Source organism: Vombatus ursinus, unplaced genomic scaffold (assembly GCF_900497805.2).
Source record: "Vombatus ursinus unplaced genomic scaffold, bare-nosed wombat genome assembly UNPS02014810.1, whole genome shotgun sequence".
NCBI lineage: Eukaryota > Metazoa > Chordata > Mammalia > Diprotodontia > Vombatidae > Vombatus > Vombatus ursinus.
In genome coordinates this window covers 15,115,209-15,137,281 of record NW_020954588.1, presented here as the reverse complement: position 1 = coordinate 15,137,281, position 22,073 = coordinate 15,115,209, and the positions used below count along the sequence as shown (strand labels likewise).

The following is a 22,073-nucleotide window of genomic DNA, read 5'->3' as shown; positions in this document are numbered from 1 at the left end:
ACAGAAAGGATCTTTGCTTGATAATGGACCACAGAAAAAGGGGGAACTGTTGAATTCTTATTTTGTTTCTATTTTCTCTTTTTTAAATGGCTAATGGGAGCTAATAAAGATAAATAAGAAAAATCTGGTTTAGTGGATTATAAATTCAAGTCAGCAGTTTGATATGGTAGATCATCCTACCCCCAATTCCCTCCCCTCCTGTCTACTCTACTCTCTCTTCCCCTGTTCCTTTACCTGAGGGTGTTCTGCCCAAAGGAAGGTAAATTTTGATGGCCAAAAACTGCCTACTTAACTTGGAGTTTACTGGCTAGATTTTTCTCTCAAAGACCAAGCTTTAAACCCAACTCACTCTGGAGCTCATGGATTGGAGGATAGATCCCTGCCCTAGCACTACTTAATGGTTACTTTTTGGATCCTCCTGGCTCCAAGTAAATGTAAATAGAAAATGTTTCTCCTTGGGTAAGTAACCCTGAGGGTCTTCCTCTCCCAGTTTTGTTTTGGGTTTTTTGGTTGTTTTTTTGTTTTTGTTTTTTTTTTGTTTTATTAAAGGGGCTATCCCTTGACTCATTCCTTAAAAAGGTCTATTCACTGAATGGGCATTACCTCATTCAAAGTGAAAAGACCTTAGCTTAAAAAGGTCTCTAGTTGACATTCTGGGAGCCAAGATGGCAGAAGTAAGAAGTAAGTCGCTCTCACACTCCCTCATTGACCTCTGAAAGCCCTGAAAATATCAACCTAGGAAAAACCCTGAGCCAGTAAAAAGACAGGGCACAGCTATCTAGTAGTCCAGGAAGTTTGAGGGATTAACAGGAAAGGCCCCTCTCGATTTTGGGGTGGGGCGGAGCAGTACAGGACTGGAGGTGTCCCAGCAAGCTGGCAGCAAGCCTCACCTCAGCATACCAGGGGGAGATTCTGAGACCCAGGTTGCTGGAGCAGACAAGTGCCAACACCAGGACACCACCACTACCAACCCAGGCTCAATATGGGCGGGGAAACCATTAGACACCAGCTCAGAAAACCACCATAGTCGACAAGTGTTCTCCAGCAGCGAAATCACCTGGTGGCTCAATGCAACTCTGGGAAGTACAACTCCAGAAGGCAAAGCTCCAGTCTGACAGACATCCACAAACAGCGAAATATCCCTGTGCAAGGCCTCAGCAAGCAGGAACCAAACATTTAAGTGCAAGGCCCAGGTGAGTTGGAAAAGAAACTTGGATAAATGCCCCCTTCACTCCAGCAGGAGAACTCAACTTTTTTTTTTTTAAGTCAGGAAATAGGCAAACACTATGAACAAAAAAGCAAAAACAGAAAATGACCATAGAGTCTTATTTTGGGGAAAGGGAAGATCAAGGCACAAATTCAGAAGAGGACAACATTGCCAATATACTCACATCTGAAACTTCAAAGGGGAATATGAACTCATCTCAAGCCCAAAAAACCTTCTTGGAAGAGCTCAAGAAGGATTTTAAAAGTCAAATAAGAGAGGTAGAAGAAAATTGGGAAAAGAAATGAGAAGTATGCAAGAGAAAGTCAATAGGAAAGGAAGGACAAAAATTAACTGGAGAAAACAAGTCCTTAAAAAGTAAAATGGGCCTAATGGAAAAGAAGGTACAAAATCTAATAAAAGAAAACAACTGGTTAAAAATTAGACTGAGGAAGAAATGCAAATCAAAACAACTCTGAGGTACCACATCACACCTATCAGATTGGCTTACATGACAAAACAGGGAAATGATAAATGTTGGAGAAGATATGGGAAAATTGGAACACTAATGCATTGTTGGTAGAGTTGTGAAAAGATCCAACCACTTTGGAGAGCAATTTGGAACTATGCCCAAAGGGCTATAAAATTGTGCATACCTTTTGGCCCAGCATTACCACTTCTAGGTCTATATCCCAAAAAGATCATACAAATGGGAAAAGAACCCATATGTACAAAAATATTTACAGCAGTTCTTTTTGTGGTGGCAAAGAATTAGAAATTGAGGGGATGCCCATCAATTGGGGAATGGCTGAACAAGTTGTGGTATATGAATGTAATGGAATGCTATAGTGCTATAAGAAATGAGGAGCAGGCAGACTTCAAAAAACCCTGGAAAGACTTACATGAATTGATGCACAGTGAAATAAGCAGAACCAGGAGAACATTGTTCACAGTAACAGTCACATTGTGGGATGACTGACTTTGATATAGTTGGCTCTTCACAGCAATGTAAGAATCTAAGACAACTCCAAAAGACTCATGATGGGAATTATTATCCACATTCAGAGAAAGAAATATGAAGTCTGAATGCAGATGGAAGCATACTATTTGCTCCTTTTCCTTTGTTGTTTTGTTTGATTGCTTCATTCTCATGGTACGTCCCATTAGTTCTAATTGTTCTTTACATCATGACTAATGGGAAAATATGCTTGATATGAATGTATAAGTAGAGCCTATATCAGATTGCATGCTATCTTGAGGAGGGATAGAAGTGGGAGAGGGAGAAAATTTAAAACTCAAAATCTTGTGAAAGTGAATGTTGAAAACTAAAAATAAATAAATAAATTATCAAGAAAAAAAATAATTTCCACTGGGGGGAAATAAAGGCCAAGGTCTCCCACTGCATTGGGGGTCATCTCCAATCATCCTGATCTATATCTTGCCACTGGACCCAGATGACTCTGGAGGAGAAAGTGAGGCTGGTGACCTTGTACAGCCCTCCCTCACTCAAATCAAAGTCAATTGCAATACACAAGAAATACAAGGTGATTGGAGGACACTTGTAGCTAGTGGGATCAGGAAAAGTCTCACATAGGTAGCCTTTGAGCTGAGCTTTGAAGGAAACTAGAGAAGCTAAGAGTTTTGCAAAGGTGAGGAAGGAGTGCCTTTCAATCACAGAGGACTGGCTGTGTAAAAGGCTTGGAGATGGGAGATGAAATGCATGTGTGAAGAATTACACAAAAACTAATTTGGAAGGACTGGAAATTGGGTGAAATGCAGATGTAGGTTAATTCTGAAAAGGTTTGGTGTCAGATTGTGAAGTGCACAAGATCTTGTATTTAATTCTAGTGGGAATAGGAAGCCACTGGAATTTATTGAGCAAGGGAAGGAAACGGTCAGAACTGTGCTTTAGAATATCACTTTGGCAACTAGGTGGGAGATTGATTGTAGGGGGAAGAAATTTGTGGAAGGGATACTGATTAGGAAGCCACTATAATACTCCAGGCAGGAGGTGATGAGGATAGGAATTCAGAGAGTGGGTGTGTGAATCCCAAAAAGGGGACCAAGAAGTGCTACAGAGGTAAAATGGACAAAATTTGACAACTAATTGGGTGTGTGGTATGAGAGGGAGGAGTTGGGGATGACTCTAAATTTGGGAACATAGATGACCAGAGGGATTGTAGTACCCTCAATTCAAAAGTAGGTTTGGGGGAAAAGATGAGTTCAGTTTTGAACATAATGTTTTCGAGATGTCTCTGGCATAGCCAGTTTCAATGTCCAGTTGTCCGTTGGCAGTGTCCTACAGCTCAGGAGAGAGACTGGGGTTGGATATGTAGGTCTGAAATTTTCACAGATATAAGTGAATCCATAAGAGCAGACTAATGAGGTAACCAAGAGAAAAGAGTATAGGGAAAGAGAGAAGTAGGACCAGGAGTGTTGGGAGTCAATTCACAGTTGGGAGGGGAGGGGGGAATGCCATGATGATTTAGCAAAGGAAACCAAGAAGTCAGACAGGAGAACCAAGAAAACACAGTGCAATGAAGACCCAGAGAGGAAGCTGGGTAGCAAAGTAGATAAAGTACTGGATCTGAAGTGAAAAAGACCCAAGTTTGAATCCAGCCTCTGACAGTTACTATCTATATGGCCCTCGACAAGTTGCTTAACCTGTTTGCCTCAGTTTCCTTATCTGAAAAAAGGGGATGATAATAATAGATAATAGTACCTCTCAAAGATAATAGTACCTCTCAAGGCTGTTCTAAGAATCAAATGAGATAATATTTGTAAAGTGCTATACAAATGCTAGATGTTTTTATCATCCTGGATGAGAAGTCAGTAGATGTTATCAAATAATGCAGGAAGTCAAGAAGGAAGGGGATTGAGATGTGACCCCAGATTCGTTCTTTTCACCCACTAAAGCAAAGATGCTGAGCAATACAGTCTCCAATATATAAACCAATAGTTTTTTTTCCCCTTAAAGAGGTCCATTAACCCTTTCAGTCCAGAAGAGCATTTTATCTAACATGCAGCTAGCCCTAGTGCTCTTGAAGCAGCTCTTTGTGGCTTGGACATTACAGCACTCATGCATTAAATGATTCCTTAGTGACCTCAGAAGGCTAAAGCAGTCCCCTAAGGGCAAACCTTGTAATAGGAAACCCTCAATAAATTAATCAAGAAGCATTAATTAAGTGTTCTCTGAGTGCCAGGCACTACTAAGCACAAGAGAGACAAAGAACAAAAACAGTCCCTGTCCTCAACCGGTATACATTCTAACAGGGGAGAGAATATGTATATGAATAGGTAAGGAAGAAGATACTGGCCACCTGGAAAGGTGCTGTGCAGGGGAAGGCTCTAGTAGCTAGACAGAAGGTAGAGAGATTGGTTTGATTCTTGAAGCAAGTCAGAGGTTCTAAGGGGTGGAGGAAAGGAGAGAGAATCTTCTCAGTAAGTCTGAATGCTTAGAGGACGAGATGTCTTGGTTAACAATTTTTAAGCACCTGTTTTAATGCTTTCCTGTTGCTGTCTTCCAGAAATGTATTAGTTCACTGTCCTGCTTAAGAGGAATTTTGGGAACATAACAGCATTTTCATTTGATTAGTGAAATTTTTGTATTGTTCTAAGGCCATTACGTTAACCTACAGTGTTCTATAGCACTATAGAATTAGAGAGATAGGAGATTAGACTGACTATGTATCCATCTCAGGTCACCAGTCAAAAATTCGCTGTGTCACCTCAATACCACTTAACACATAGAAGGTTCTTAATAAATGTTTGTTGACTGACTTCCTTCAAAGCACACCTCCCACACGAGGCTTTCTGATCCCACTAGTTGGTAATGTTTTCTTCCCCTGAAAGTTATTTTATATGACTTTGTAGGCAGCATGTAGTGGCTGCAGGGCTGGCCCAAAAGACCTGGCTTCAAAGCCTCTGACATAGTCTAGCTATTTTGGGCTAGTCACTTAATCTCTCACTGCTGTAGCAATTTTCAAAGACTGTGCTTTGCAAAGAAGGTGCTGATTTGCATTGATAGTTCTTTCACCTGGGAATTCCCTATGCCAATAAGAACCCAAGTTCAGTCTTTATTCCTAACTTAGTACTTATTTATTTGTGTTCCTGTTGTATTCCTTTCCCATCTTAGAAATATAAGCTCCTTGAGGGCAGAAACCATGTTTCAAGTCTCCAGGACCTACCCAGTGCCTTACCCCAGGGGCTTAATATTTGTTGAAAAGAATTGCCATTTGGGGTAGGCATATTCCCAATAATTGAATTGAGTTCTAATTCTAAGTCGAATCATCACTCTATCTACTGTTAGTTTCAGTGTCAATGTCTATCAAGCTTGTTGTCCCTTTTAAGTAACAATAGTAACTTAATGTAGATGCACATGTGCTAAACCATTCCTGAGCTATTAGAAAGAGCTCAAACCAACTTAGGCACTGAAAAAAAAATATGAAATATCTTTCTTTTAATCAACTAGAGAATAGGGAATCATGGCTCCATTCCAAAGGATGAATGGTTTCTGTCTCCATACTTTTGGGATCTAACTTCAACAGTACTTGCTATTGATTTAGGTCACCGGTTCTCAAACTTTTTGGTGTTGAAATCCCCTTACACTCTTAAAAATAATACTGAGGACCCCTCTCCAAAGAGATTTTGTTTATATGGGTTATATCGATTGATATTTACCATATTAAAAATTAAAACATCTTAGCATTATGAAAATGGTTTTGACCACTTGGATTCCCTGAGAGGTTCTCAAGATCCCCAAAGGTCCTAACAACACACTTTTAGAACTGTTGGACTAGATCATCAGGGTGGCTATCTGTATTAACAAAAGCATCTGTTCCCTTTTTGATATACATCCCAGCTAGCCCTATTATTTCACTTGTCCTGGGGTTCCCCAGGAAATCCAAAGATATGCAAAGTAGCCATTATTTATGCTTTTCAAAATAAATATTTGATAACTTTAGTTAAGACATATTGCAAGTCAGTGGTCTACCTCTATCTTCCAAATTTGAAAGTGCCTAGAATAGCATATAGCAAAAGCCACATGAAAGCAGCAAGTATCCCTTTTTTTTAAAAAACAAACAAAATATATAATGCAGCATGATAGGAAGGAAAATCAATCTCTAACTGTAAAAAGAATAACCAAAGAATTGGCTTAAGAGAATACATATTAATGAAAACAGAAAGCATAAAAATTCTGTCAATAAGAGTAAACTAATTCAAATTGTTTTTTTAAAGCTGTCTGATTAAAATACTTTAATAAATATTTAGCAAATCTTAATTCAACTATGTGGTACATGCGAAACAACTTAATAGAGTGTCAGATCTGGAGCAATACTTTTATGCTGTCACTATTTACTTCATCAATAGTTTAAAAAAAAAGAAAGCACAAATGGGATTTTAAATTCTGAGAAAAGCATAGAAATGATAGCATGTTTAAAACATTTCGAAGGAATCAAAGTATACATAGCATGACATACCTGTGCCATCTGAATCAACAATAGCTACACAGAAAACTTAGCAAAAACTTAAAGCAGCTAGTGGATCACAAATAACTACAAATGACATATCTTGTAAACCCTGGGGTAAAGGCAAAGTTTAGTTTCAATAAGTCTGTAAAACTATCATAAAATTTAAGGCAGTAACATGCTAGGATTGCAAGTTATCATCATTTAAGGAGAGGGGAGTAGGAGCCGCAGACAATTTAACCTTAAAAGTTGAATACATTGAAACAATTTGGGCCATCCTTTTATAACATCAAGATACTTTGTTTTCAAAGTAGGAGAACAGTATTCTCTCACTTTGAAGTCGTATAAACTTTATAGCTTGGAAAAGCCCTCAGAGATGAAGTCTAGGTCCCTCTTTTACAGATGAGTGAAGGGAGGCCAAGAGAGTGACTTGCCTAAAGTCACACAAGTAAGTAGGTGAAAGAGCAGCAGACAGCTAGCTAGGTGCCTCAGTGGATAAAGCACTGAGCCTGGAGTCCTGAAAGACCTGAGTTCAAATTCCACCTCAGACACTTTCTAGCTGTGTGACCCTGGGCAAGCCACCTCTTAACCTCGTTTGCCTTAATCCACTGGAGAAGGAAATGGCAACACACTCCAGTACCTTTGTTAATAAAACCCCACGGATGGGAATCCTACTGAATAACAAAAAGATTGGCAGGTCCTCAAAACCAAATCCACTTTGTCCCATGACACCATGCCTGGTGGTACTTCATTCTTTCATTCTGCTGTATTTTAGCTACATTTCAAAATATGCAAAGAAGGAAAACTAGACCTCTTCTCCCCTTCTCCCAGCTCCCACCCTATTCAGCAAATCCACACTGATTAACAATACTTTTCCCATCTCTTCTTAACTGACAAATCATGTAACTTTGGAGAAACATAGACACCTATGTGCCTCATCATTTAATGGATTTCCTTCGTTCTCCGGGTTTGTGAGAGCCAGTCTGGCCTGAGCCTGAGCTTCATTTTAGCGCATCCTGGTTGTTAAAATGACCATACGTGGTACACTCCTGTCTGTTGCCTGGATCCTCCTGCCCTCCGTGAAGTGCAGAAATGACCCCATGTGCACGCAGCAGCCCCCTGCCTACGTTCCTATTCCATTTTCACCAGTTCCTCCAGCACTAACGATCCTTGCTGAAGGCTCAAGAGCGACAGAGCCCCACAAAAAGATTCGTGGTGCCCTCAGGGTTAGGATTCAGGGTTTATTTCGGCCACACGAGGTTTCCGAGATGAACGTGGTGTCCCAAGGGCGGCCAGTTGTTAGGGGGGGAAGAATTGGCAAAATGAGGCCCCCCACAACTCAGGGCCTTCTTCGAGGGGACCCACGCGCGCTTTCTTTGCTTTCTTGACCCTGAGGGGCGAGGACGGCCTGTGTGGCTGAGGACCGGCCGGGTGCCGGGAGGGGCGTGCTCGGGGGACAGCGGCCGGTCGCGGGATGCGTTGGGCGCTGTCCAGGGCTCGCCGGCCCCTGCGCCCCCGGGACGCCCCCAGCCCTGCCCCCAGAATGACAACAAAGGGGCTAAGACATTTCGATGCCCTCTTTCGGTCGGACCCCTTAGCAGCGGGGGGCTGCCCACGCGAGGAGGGCGGCGGCACAGGGGGCGGAGGGCGGCGCCCGCCCGGGCCGCGGGTCCCCGGCGCAGCCTCGCGCCCAGCCAGCGGACAAGGTCAAGGTCGCGGGGGAGCCCCGAGGCTCGGGGCCCGCCCCCTCCCCAGAAGGGAAGGAGGAGGGAGGAGGGGGCGGGCGCGCCTGCTCCGTGCACCCCCGCGCCAAACCCGGCCGCTAGCGCGCCGCCCGCCGGGAGCCGGGGCGGGGGCGGGGGCGGGGGGCGCGCCGCACGTGGCCACCGCTGGCGGCTGGCGTATCCCTCCGCGCTCGCCCGTCGCCTCGCCGCGGCGGAAGGATCCGCCCCGGCCCGCGCGCACGCTCGCTCGCCCCGCCCGCCCCGCCTGAGCCGAGGCTCCTCGGTGCCGGCCGGCCTCTCACTCGGAGCGGGGACGCGTCGGGCGCAGCAGCGTCGGCCAGCAGTACGAGGAGGGCGCGCAGCGCGACGAGCCGCCTCAGCCGCCGCCGCGGGGGCGCACGCCGGCCCTGCCTCCCGCCGCCGCCGGAGTGACCGGCGCCTCTCGGGCCCGTCCCCGCCGCCTCCCGGGCCCCGTCCCCCGTCCCCGCCGCCTCCGCCCGGCCCGGCCCGGCCCGTCCCGGCTCGGGGGTGGTTCCGTGCCTGCGCAGACCCGCGCGCCCGCCCGCGCCCCGCCTGCGCCCCGCTCGCCCCGCTGCAGTGCGGAGGGAGGGCTCGAAGATGGCCGGCTGGCAGAGCTACGTGGACAACCTGATGTGCGATGGCTGCTGCCAGGAGGCCGCCATTGTCGGCTACTGCGACGCCAAGTACGTGTGGGCGGCTACCGCTGGGGGCATCTTCCAGAGCATCACGGTAAGCGGCGCCCGCGCGGGCCGGGAGGGGAGGGGGCCCGGGGCCTGGGGGTGCCGTGCTGCCCCCCCCGGGGGAGGGGGGGGGGCGGGAGGGCCCGGGGGTGCTGTGCTGCCCCTCCCCGGGGGAGGGAGCTCTCGGGGCTCTGGGGATGCTCCCCCCCAGGGGAGGGGGCTCTCGGGAGTCTTGGAGGAAGAGGGGGTGTTCGGAGCTCCAGACTGCTTCCCCCCTCGGAGGAGGGGTCTGCAATAGGGGAGGGGGCTGTGGGGATTTGGGCTGCTCCCCGAGGAGGAGGAGGAGGAGGAGGAGGAGGAGGCTGCAATAGGGGAGGTGGATATGGGCCCTGGACTGCTCTCCTCGCCTCTGCAGGCCCGGATGCTAGAGGCTTAGCCCCCCATTAGGGTGTCTCCCACGGTAGGGCCATCATCGAATCTTTCCCATCCATCCCTCCATCCATCTCCGCATCCTCTTCACCCCCCCCAACTCCTTGCATCCAGGAGGAAGGGTTAGGATAATGATGGAGATGGAATGAAAAGGAGCATGGGCAAAGGGGAGCGGCTACCCCCTTCTCGATCTCTTCCTCCCCCGGCTCCAGCAGTTTTGGGATGGGGGAGCAAGAAAAGCTTGACAGCCTAAAAATGAGACTGAACTAGTTTCTCATGTGGTGGGATTCTCACATTGTTTCATTCCCTTTCCTCCCTTTTTTTTTTAAATCCTTTTCTTTTTGCCTGCCAGCATTACAGTTATAAGTTTACTCATGAATGCCAGTTAAGATTGAGAGGAGGAAAATTAATTTCTTTCTCTGACGTTCCCCAATATCTTACTTGGAAAATCTTGATTTATTCAAACATGTAGGATTAGCCCCTATAAGGATTAATCTTGTTATTAATCTGCTATGTGGCTAGGCAGATACATATGTGTCCATATGTATGTATGTACGTAAAGCTTTATGTACGTATAGATACGGGTATATATGCATATAAAGGGGTGTGTATATAAGATGCGAGCAGAAGCTTTATGTGTACAAATATGTATGTATATGTGTGTAGGTGTATGTGTGTGTGTGTAGTTGTGTATGTATATATGCCTAGCCAGATAGCAGCAAAAACTGATTCCCAGGAACACGTAGGGGTGTATGTGTGTTATAATATATAAATATCCAAATAAAACGTACTGTTAAAAATGTTGAAGATGCGGTAGGGATAAAGATGATGGTGGTGCAGACAGAGGTTACTTTACCTAGGTAATGCTTCTCTTCTCCACCACCAACGCAGTGGTCTGGAGGTTTGCATACTACTCTAGGCCCGTGCAGTGATGTCGGGCTCTATTATTTTTTCTTTTAATTTCACTTCTTTGGGTAGTTCAGTAACAAAGCTTTATTGGGGATGTAAGAGGGATTTCCAAACCGAAAGGGGAAAGAAAGCACATTCCAGACCCTAACGATGATGGCAGCAGTTTTTGCTAATTTGTAGGTTTTCCATTTTTGCCCACCTGCCAGCTTTGGGGGGTTTAGTGTGTTGTGAGAGAAAAGGGTACCTCCCCCCTTTCCGGTTAGAGATAGAAGGACCCGTTATATACTCCAGTGTCGGTAGCTGAGTGTTTAATTGGCTCCACTAGGTTAAGGAATTGCCGGCAATGCGGCTTAGGGTGGGAGGAGGCCCGGCCGGCACAGGGAATTCTCTGAGTCTTTGCGTAGGCTTTCCTGCGTCCTGGTCTCTAGTACTTGCCGCAGACTTAAGCGGTCAACGTAGGTGTCTTTCGTGAATCCCAACCTTATGGTTGGCTCCAGGTTTTGTTTTTTTTTTTCCTTCCCCCAAATATTCTCCAAGATGGCGAACTGCCGTTAATTTCTCATTCCATATACCTCTTTCCTTCTCCTGGGAAATATTCATCATTTTTCTCCCCAATCCCATTGTTATGCAGTTTAGTTCCAAAAAGGGAGACTCTTGGGAGGGGGGAAGGTATTGGGGTGGGGGGCATTCAGTTGGTTATTTTAATAATTTGGGAACACTTAATCTCTTTGCTTCTGCCACTCCTTTTCTTCTTAGTGGTATTTCAGAAGGAAGGATTTAATTTAGATTTATGTGGTATGTAACATGCTTGTTACAAGGTCTTTTATCATGTTTTCAGCACAAGCTGTAACTGATTTGCTTAAAGTATTAGAGGTGGGAGGTGACAGTCTTGACTTAGTTGCCATGTTTTAGGAGTATTTGCCATTTAATCATCAGCTACCAATCATTATTGCTGCCTCTTTCTGCCTACAGACCTCCAAAATAAATTCTTGAAATAGCACTTTATCAGATAGAGTTTTGTCTTTTTTCCCTCCTCTCACCACCTCTCATTTTTCCTCTCCTATCATTCTAAACTGTAGCTTCGTGTTTTGTGAGTTAATGCAACGTAAAAAGAGTGATTTTGGACACTAGTCCTTTAAGATCTTCTGTACCTGCAGTGGACTAGTGTTAAAGGAAAACCCTGAGGACTGGCATCTGGTGATCAAGTTTCCCTTTACTGCTCTCAGCCTTCCCCAGCCTTTGTGTGACTTGCTGTCTGGCTGGGCAGATTCCCAGAGTGTGCTTGGAGATGGCTGGGCCTGCTATGACTCTGCAGTTCTGATGGGGGCGATGCCTTCTTTTTCGGTCCTGGAGTGTTAGAAAGCACATTTTCTCCTCAGGCCTGTTGTCGACCTTACTTTCTTCTTCCACTTACCTCCATTTTCTGTTCTTTTGCCAGTGCCTATTCCAGTATTAGAGAAAGAATTATCTTTCCTTTTGCTGGAGCGATCATTATCAAAAATGGGAGAGGGGTGAAGGGGTAATGATTAGAAAGAAAAGAACATGACTTTTAGAATGAAATTCTTCAGTATTGAGCCATTCCTTTCAAACCAAGAATTCCAACTAAGAGTTTTGTTAGAGCAATAACTTTGTTAGGAAACTTCAGGACTCTGATAAACTCAGGTAATGTTGGATAAGAGACAAGTCATAAATTCATTTTTAAAAAAGCTATATCTGAATCAGTATAATTAGATAAGGTTTTTTTTAGGTACTTGAGCTAAATAGAATTTTTTTTTGCTTCATTATAAAGAGAATTTTATAATAAAATAATATAAATGCATGTTACAAAGAGAAACATAGTTTATGACCAGTAAAAACTATGAAATGCTTTTAGGGTGTCTGTGGCTTTGAAAAATCTTAATTTGTATGATTGTTTTTCAGTAAGCAAGTTCTGCCATTAATTATGCCTTGGTAGGGGTTCCCATCTTATTAAAATTTAATTTAAATTGTTTAGTAAGATTTATAAAATCAGGTTTGTAAGTTTACTGACAAAGCTATGAATTGGATAGAACGACATTCAAGGTACCAAAGTTTTGGTTTCTCCTAGTGAAATTTGGAGGCCCTGATATCTTAGCAGCAACATTGCTAATTTGACTTGCTGAATTTTGTTGTTGAAATTTCAAAAGAATGTACTGACTCCTTTTTTTTGTTGTTTTGTCTTGGATTTTGGCAGCCAATAGAAATAGACATGATTGTAGGAAAAGATCGAGAGGGTTTCTTTACCAATGGTTTGACTCTCGGTGCAAAGAAGTGCTCAGTAATCAGAGATAGTCTGTATGTGGACGGTGACTGCACAATGGACATCAGGACAAAGAGTCAAGGAGGTGAACCGACGTATAACGTTGCTGTGGGCAGAGCTGGCCGAGGTAAGGAAGAAGTCCTTTTAAAAATAAAAGTTGTTACCGTAAGGTAATCGGTTGATTGTTGTTGCATTGCCACCTTGTAACTTGCACCCCTTTTAAAAATGCCTATTAATATGTAAAACAAAAATGTCAGTTCATAACTAAGGGATTAATCCTTTTTTTTTTTAATTATTAAGATGGTTTCCATGTATTGTATGGCACTAGATGACAAATGTACTAAAATTTTCTGTCAAATGCTAAATCCAATTCTGTCATCATTCTAAACTTGAATATATTCTGTATTAACACCAATTTTCACATTTACAAATTTCATAAATGTTATCCATGTTTCTTTCAAAACGCTTGGCATGTCAATGATGGTGGAATAGGATTATTAAACTGTACAAATTGAATAAGCAAATTAATAGATGAGATGATCATAGAAGCATAATTTAAGAGCTGAAAGGGACCTGAGAGGTCCGTCTAGTCCTATATTTCATTTTATAAATTAGAAAACTGAGTACTGAAAAAGTTAAGTAACTTGCCAAAGGTCACACAGCTAGGTAAGAGGTAAAGTTGAGATTTAGCCTATGTCCTCTGCCTCTAAATCCATTGCTCTACCCACTGTACCGTACAACACTGTCTTTCAAATTTAATTTTATCAGGTATGTTTTTTCTAGCTTTTGATTTGCCTTCCTCTTTTTATTTTTCAATATTCATTTTATTACTTCATGACTTTATTAGAGAAAGAAGGAAAAGTTATACAATCTTGGAAGAAGCCACCTAGTCCACTCTCCTACCTCATGCAGGAATTTCCCTCCCCTAGAGCATCCTTGATAGGTGGTCATGTATTCTGTATTCTGTGCCCAAATATACCTAGTGACAAGTAGCTCATTATCTCACAGATCATCCTGTTCCACTTGTGGATGTGTTCTAATCCTTATTTTACCCAGAAGGAAATGATGATTCAGAGAAGTAACATGAACTGTCCATGATTACCCAGCTATGGGTTGGCCATGAGTCAGGACCAGGTATTCTGATATTAAATCCAGGACTCTGCTACGTCACATTGGTTAGAAAGTTCTTCCACATGTTGAGCCAAGCTCTCCCTGTAACTTTTAGTCACTAGGCCCAGTTCTGTCTTCTGGAGCCGTACAAAGTAACACTAACCCCTCCTCTTTATGATAGTCTTCAGATGTTTGAGGGAAACAGCTACCCCTCCTCTCCCTGTGTCTTTTTTTCCCCTTATGCTAAACATAATAGTTCCATTCCTTCAACCTTTCCTTATGTGACATGGTCCCCTTATAAGCCTCTGGATTGGCTCCAATGTATTGGAGTGCTAAAATGTTCTCAGAACTGAACACAGTATTGCAGGTGTGGAAAGCTCATCACAGGATTTGGTTAGGGTCCTTCTTCCCTTGTTCCAGAAATTAATCTATATCCATATGAGCTTTTCTTTGTCACTTGTTGACTCAGTGAGTTAGCAGTCAATTAAAACCCTATTTTTTTCCCCTTATGTAAAGTGGCATTTTAAGTTTCTCCCATTCTAGTGTAGTTTTTTTAAGTTTTTGCTTCAAGATATGTACATTTACATATATCCTCTTAAATTTCATTTTCATTCTGTTGATTTTGGGGGACTTGATTCTCTTAGTTTATTAGCCCTCCTTCCATATTATGTCATTTCCAGATTTGATAAGCATACCTTCTAGTAGATTTTCATCAGGGTCACTAATAAATTGCAATTATTTTATTTTGCTATTGGAAGCAAATTTTTTTTATGATCTGAATTTTCCATTCTGTCCCTTTTGTCAAATCTTCCTTGTTTTAATTTTCAAAATCCTATAGGACTAAGCATTTGAGAATACTTAGATTTTAAATCTAAGGAACTTAAGTTCTTTTTCTGGTTAGTACTCTAGCCTGATAGCTAATTCAGGTGTTTATTAACTGCATTGCCAAATTCCAAAAGGCTTTTTAAGTCAGTGAACTTACAAGGAATAAATCTTTGCTGCTTTTTAGGGAATTACTCTAAAAATAAGTAGTATTCATTATTGTTTCAAGTGTTGTAAAGACAATTTAACATAAAATTGTGTAGTTATTAAAAATTCATTTTAAAAAAAAAGGAAAATCCTTGTCTTTTCTAAAATAGCCAGGTTTCAAACACTTAATTTGGAAACAGCGTATCACATATGAACTAAATATCTAATAAACCTCCTAAATTGGCTTTTTATTTGCAGTATGATTCTAATAAATGTCACTAAAAATATGTCAGTCTCAAAAGTTATTCAGATAAATTTCTTACAACTCTGGTAACTGAGGTGACTGGAATCTTGACATTAAGACATTGAAAGTATAAAAGTATAGTATATCTGAAACAGAGGGGTTCTACATATGAGATGAATATAGGTCTTGGTCACTGATTCCAAGAAGCCTCCTAGGAGTCCTGCCTAACTCTCCATCAGACACAGTAGCCTCTCTGGTCCTTAGTTTCATCTCTAACATTGGGTACAAACCCTTGCTCTGCTTGTATCATGGGTTGTTCATTCACAGAATCATAGGTTTCGAGCTAGAAGGAAGAGGAGGCAGTCTCCTGTTGTAAGGATAAAATGAGATAACTAATTTTTGTAAACTTTCTAGGGCCGTGTCAGGTGTAGCTGTAAGTTAAAAAACAGTAACAGTATATCCCACATTTGAGGTACTTGATCCATTTCCTTTCAATTTCCTTTTGATGAGTTATGGTAGGCTATGCCAATAAGCTTTGGTAGAGCCAACCAAACTAGAAATGTCTCAGGTATAGTGGGTACATCCTGACTGGCAATAGACTCTATGTTCCAGGGACCAGCCAAGTCTAAGTCTAAGGCTTATCATCAAGACATTGAATACCAAGTGATAAATTTTTCTTTTAGCTTCACCACTCCTTCAGGAAGGGTTATAATCCAGGTCTTCTTTAGGGACTCACAGTCTCATGTACAGTCTTCTCTTTTACAGTGGAAAATGGAAATATTTGTTTTATTTGGTGTTTTGACCAGAATTAAAAATTTTTAAGGGTTGCATTCTTCATTGAAGGGAGAGGGGGCAGAAGCACCTAGACTGATTCAATTGTGAATACTTCAAGTAAACACACAATTAAAATTCTACTGACATCTAGTGGCAGTCAACATAGAACTGGATGGTCTCTCCCCACCCACTCAGTTTTTAATGAGTTTTGTTTTCAAAACTCACATTATACAGATATACCTCCTTTATTATATTGGATCTAATTCAAGGTCGTTTGGTCTTAAGTAGTTAAGAATAAACACAGTAAACACAGGCCTTAAAGCTTAAAAACTTTACTTCTTCCACAGCTGAAATCCAATGAAAACTGTAGCTCAAATACTTTTTGCCTTCACATCTCATCTAGGCATAGAAAGGCCAGTTTACCCAACCCTGCTAGTATTTTAAAGTGTTGGAGGAAAAAAATGATGTGTAAAAGTTGTAGAAAATGTGAATTTCCTGTTAAGTATAACAGCACCTAGTCTCAGTTAGTACTTGCCTAGGCAATTTAATATTTTTGTCATGGATTTTCTTCTATACCATACAGGTTATTATTTCTCTTTTACTGTATTTGTACAGAATTAATTCCCAACTATTTCAGGGTTCTGCAGTGGTCACAATAATTGCTGTGCATGAAATTGTAGCTTCTTGTTCTTGAAAATGTTGATAAAACTTCTAGTTCTGTTTTGGAGTGATTTTAACTTTCTAAATAATCCATTTGGCACCAGTGCTCAGTAGCTTATGGAAAACCAGCTTAATATAGTAACTTTTATTAATTTTTATTCCATGTGCTGTCTGCTAAAACTTACATGACTTTCTTGTCTAACACTTCTTTTGAAACACTTTTCTTTTTTCTCTTTCAGTCTTGGTCTTTGTAATGGGCAAAGAAGGGGTCCATGGAGGTGGATTGAATAAGAAGGCATACTCAATGGCCAAATACTTGAGAGACTCTGGGTTCTAGCTGCTAGGCAAGACTGTTAAGTATTAGGGGAATTGCTCTTAAACTTTCCTAATTGTAAGCCTAAGTCTTCATTCTGGAAATTTTATTAGCAATGCAGGTGATGGGGTTATGAACCTGTGTCTTCTTTGTATCCCTTTGTTGGTGGGGAAAGGTGTTTTTGTTTTTGTTTCATAAGTAATTCTGTTCACTTTTTGTTTCCTTGTGTACTCCAGCATTGGTTATAGTCATGGGAAAGGAAGGTGTCCATGGAGGGACACTGAACAAGAAAGCATTTGAACTCGCTTTATACCTGAGGAGGTCTGACGTCTAAGCAGCCTCTCCCCATCCACCTAGCAACTGTCTTCATCGCCACCCCAGTTATGTTCATAGTACTACCAGATTATAGATGGTAGTACATTTGTTTTTATTTCCCTATTTTCTAATGTCATGATTCTGTTTACCCAAATGGATCATTTGTATGTTAACCACTGTATGTAGTAGAAACCCTTATCTGGCACCATTATTGCAGCATAATAATGATATGCATGATACCTTGAAATTTGGGGGGAGGGGGGCATGCCAATTTGGGCATTGCTTTATTTTAGCAATTAGTGGGATCTTGAGACTACTAAAATAAGTTAACACTAATAAGCGAGGTGCCGATTGTACAATCTCCAATTTGATCAATGTCTTTTCAGCACTTTGAGCAGTTACATGGCTCCCTTAGTCTTCCTTTTATAGAGCATGGTTGGGAGGAAAAAGTGCATGCATCTCTCTCCTCTCCTCCCCTCTCCTCCCTTCCCACATACGGTATTTCGTTTGCTTCCATCTACTCATGCAGTGCCTGGATTATTCAGCTATTTTAACACTATCTTTGTTTATGAGCTGCTGAGAACTGCAGGAAATTTTGCCTTAGTATTGCTGTTGTACTCCAGTAGACACGAAGTTTTTTTCCAAGTGTCTTAGAGCACACACTACTACTTTGGAGTACAATGGCAAACGAGAGCAAAAGGTGCAAAAGGGCACACTTCCTCCTCGATCTTACAGAGACTATCTGGATTGACTCCCTAGGGACATTCCGTCACTGCAATAGCTCAGGCACTTGAGAGGTCTGTGTCTGTCTTTTCTTTTTCATATAAGCTCCTGTTTGTTTTTTAAAAATTGATTTATGAAAGGCTGCCATCATGGACATTAGATACCCCAACATAACCATCTGGAGTGTGTCCGATTTTTTCATAGGACCAATTTTTATTTGCAGCTTGGGTTTTTGTATGAAATTATGTTGTTATTGTGGAAAAAACTGCCACCTTCAGCTATATATACTGGTAGTCTAGACTGACTTATTTTGGTCTGATCACTAATTGGTTAAAAAGTAAATGGAGTTGCTGCTTTAATGCCGATATTTGGATGAGGGTTGGAAGTTTTATAAGCTAAAATAGTTGAAATAGACACATTTCAAATTTTAAAACCTGCATTTGGCCTGTCACACCCTTGCTGTGGAGTAAATCTGCCTTGTGCTCTAGTCATCCAAAATATGTGTAACCAAGCTGTCAGTTCAAAGCACGGAATTAACTTGTATGTTCATTTAAAAAAATAAATAAAAAACAAATGAAGACTTCTGTATAAAAAATAAACGGGAGATGGTATTGGTTGGAATAACTGACTTGGCTGTCTTGTGATAAATTTTTTAATATGTATTCTGTGCCATACTATTGTTAAAAATGAACTGTTGCTATTGTGAGATGGATCTTAACCCATTACGGGTTTCTTATTTTGAATGGCACTATTTTAGGGACATTCTCGTATTTGCTTCTATTGTTTGGGCCTTGTGGATAATGTACAGATTTTAAAAACAAAAAATCTTGTTGCTGATTTATCCATTTCTTTCCCTGCACTTTGTTACATCTGGGATACAGTCTAACTCATCTGATTTAATATGCATTTCAAAAAATGCCATAACTATTAAAACACCTTGTTTACAGACAGATGAAATAAATTTATTCCAACCAAATAAAATCTGGGCTCTTGTCTATGTAACGTATGGACTTTCTGCTCTGGTTTTTCTATACTCATGTATCTTTCTCCTCCTCCTCTCAAGAATGGGAATTTACACTCCACCAAATCCTGATGTAAACAAAGTACTATCATAACAAAAACCCGTAGCTGATTGGCTGGCCACTTATTGAATGCCAAGTTAGGATAGTCCCTAGAAATTAATCTTGAGGGATAGCTCTATGATCTCCTTAATGTGGGGGCTCAGTCCACGAATGCAGACTAACCCATCTATGCCACCATCCAGTATGACTTGTTCAAATCCTGTAAAATCTTCCAGAGGGGCTCTGTCCAAGGTGCTGAGGAAGGAGCCTTTCTTGAATTTGCTTGACATTGTATAAAACCCAGGAAGCACATAGGCTGTGTCCATTAATTATTGCAGTGGTTTGTTATGGTTCCCACTATTTCTCTTCCTCTACCCACTTCAGTTCCATTTTTCCCCCTCCTTTTATCTAAAGGTTAGAAGGTAGTATAGTAAAGAGACAGCCTCGGAGCCCAGAACATTTGGGTCTAGGTCCTACCTCTGACCCACATGACCCAGGGCACATCTTGTCACTGTATTCTAGACAACTCTGAAGACATAGAAGGCATTGGTAGAGGCATTTACCAATAAAATTACAAATCCAATCTTTATTGTTTCTGGGTAAAGTCCAATGGTCATATCCCCAGGTAAAGTGAAGTTGTAAATGTAGTTACTCCCCTACCCCCTGGGCAAAAGATAAAAGGACTTGAGAACAATCATGACTTTTTTATACTAAAATGTTTTATCTTCAGGACTGTTTTGAGTGGTGAGGGGGGGTTGGAGGTACAGGAAGATTCGTGGAGGAATGCCTGCCACCCACCCAGAATAAATAATGGTGTTGATTGGAGCTCCCAGGTCCCATTTCTTGCTCAAAAACTCTGTGACACTTAATTTGAAAACTTTACTGAGTTTACATCATGCCTTTAAGACACAGAGCGCCAGGCCTGATGTAAGGCTCATCTTCCTAAGTTCAAATCTGGCCTCAGACACTTACTAGTTGTGTGAGCCTTAGCAAGCCACTTAACCCTGTCTGCCTCAGTTTCCTCACCTAAAATGAGCTGGAGAAGGAAATGGCAAACCACCATAGGATCTTTGCCAAGAAAACCCCAAATGGAGTCACAAAAGAGTTGGGCACAACTGAAAAACTAAACAAGAAGCAATAATATAACTTGATTGACAATGGGACCACATTACACATTTAAGAGCTCAGGAGATGAAATACCTGGGATGCATTCTAACCGCTTTGTTCAACTGGGGATACCCAAAGCAAGAGGCTCTTCACCTGGTGATAATGTAAACCTGGCACTGCCAACATGACTACTCTGGTAGTTTCACAGTTCCACTAACGAGAAAATATGGTTTGTGTCTAACTGTTTTTCTTAATTCAAAGCTGGTATAGTAGTGACTTCATTCTTTCTCTGTCGCTACTTACTCCAAACTGGTTCATAAACTAGCCTTAGGTATCTCTCAAAGTCCATTCAAGAAACAATCAACGCTGCTTATTACAAAGTGGCCCAAGAAAAAGTCTATTCTTATGAGAAAAGTTGTCAACTAGTAAAAGTGACCGTAACATTGTAATACTTAAAACTGCTAATTTTTGTTTTAAAGAGACAGAACCATGTTCCTTTCTTTTCACACTATCACTATATATTACTTTGGTATTATGTTCTTCTCATGCTAGCAATAATTTATTATATCCACCTTATGTATTATACATCATAAAACATCTTCTTAGAAGTGTTTTCTTTGAATACTTAAGAGCATGTTGGAATGAACTGATACAATAGGTGTCAGTAGAACTTCAGTGTTTGTGGATCAGGGTGTTTCAATTAATTATGCTTAAATGCTGATGCTTTTTTTATTCCAACCTTTAAATCTAAGATGAATTGGTCCACTTTTCTATTGAGATTTAAAATCTTGAATATAACTGAATGTAAGTTATTACTACCAACAACTGAGCTCTAACAAGAGTGTAGGTAACAACAGTTGCACAGAAACAACTAAATTATTTAATAAGATCAGCAATTTAAAGCTAGACAGAATTTCTGACCGATTCCAATCCCACCCCCGCCCCCTTTTGACAGATGAGGAAACTGTTCCAGATAAATGTTATCATTTGCCTAAGGCTGACCACACTGATAGTCACAGCTATGGTGTGAAACCAGCCAGGGGGTGCCACAGTACACAGAGCACCAGGTCCTGAGTTCAAATCCAGCATCAAACACAGCTGTGTGACCCTGGGCAAAACACTTTACCTGTCTGCCTCAGTCTTATGCAAAATGGGAATAATACTTCCTAGGGTTGTTGTGAAGATCAAAGGGGATGATAAATGTGAAGTGCTTAGCACAGTGCCTGGCACATGGTAGAAGCTATAGAAATGTTAGCTATTATCAACAGCTTAATATGTATTATACTACAGATGTGTCAGCTGGTTTGAAGAGAATGCTTCTATGCAGAAATCTGCACCTATTGAGAACTTGAAAAGAATTCCAAAGACAGCTGCTTACTATCCTAACTTGGATTGTTAGTTGAGAATGCTACATAAAGTAAACCACTTGTTCTAGTGTTTTGTTTTTAAAATAACATTTGTCTTGGAAGGGACAAGAGACCCCAACCTGAGGTCTCTTTGGACTTAACGGTCCTCTTCTTCATGTGGGACAAGTTGGAGAGGAACTTTCTAGGACACCACTACACTGTCATTTCTTTACAAGCAGATTTTGAGAAAAGCAGAAACCCCAATTCGACAGATTTGTGACATAACTTTAACCCATGAAATGGACAAAGGTGTTTCCTTGAAATACCTAACTCTGAATGAGCTTTTCATATCTGGGGGCTAAAAGCTTTTTCCCCACCTGGCAGAAAGCATTCTTATAAATGAAGTTAACAGAAGAATTGCTTCATTTAAGAAAATTACAAATCATGATTTTTCAAAAATGTATCAGTTTCATAAAACTGGGTAAGAGCTATACTTTAAACAGTAAATCAAAGTTAAAATGTAATTTTAGTTTCTTTAGCATATACAGACAACTCAAGTATCTGTATAGTAGTCAGGGTCATACCTTTATAAATATCATTATCTTGTGTGTGTGCATGCACATACATGTGTATACACACATGATACAACTACTTTTTTGCTACACTTGCAGCATTGTTCACAGATCTAAGAAATACTAACAAACATGCAAACTGTTCATAATGCTTTGGTACAACATG

General features: G+C 41.4%; 1 protein-coding gene across 2 annotated transcripts; it reads left to right on the top strand.

Annotated features, from left to right (window-relative positions):
* Window positions 1–8,977: 8,977 nt before the first annotated feature.
* Window positions 8,978–18,802, top strand: PFN2 (profilin 2). Of its 2 annotated transcripts, none has more exons than XM_027875962.1 (3): window positions 8,978–9,146; window positions 12,648–12,840; window positions 16,710–17,113. In XM_027875962.1, exons 1-3 carry the CDS (start codon window positions 9,015–9,017, stop codon window positions 16,805–16,807), a joined length of 423 nt encoding a protein of 140 aa, XP_027731763.1. In that variant the 5' UTR covers window positions 8,978–9,014; the 3' UTR covers window positions 16,808–17,113. The 2 variants fall into 2 exon arrangements, with proteins under 2 accessions (XP_027731763.1, XP_027731762.1); XM_027875961.1 differs by having other exon boundaries at window positions 8,980–9,146; window positions 17,020–18,802.
* Window positions 18,803–22,073: the final 3,271 nt, after the last annotated feature.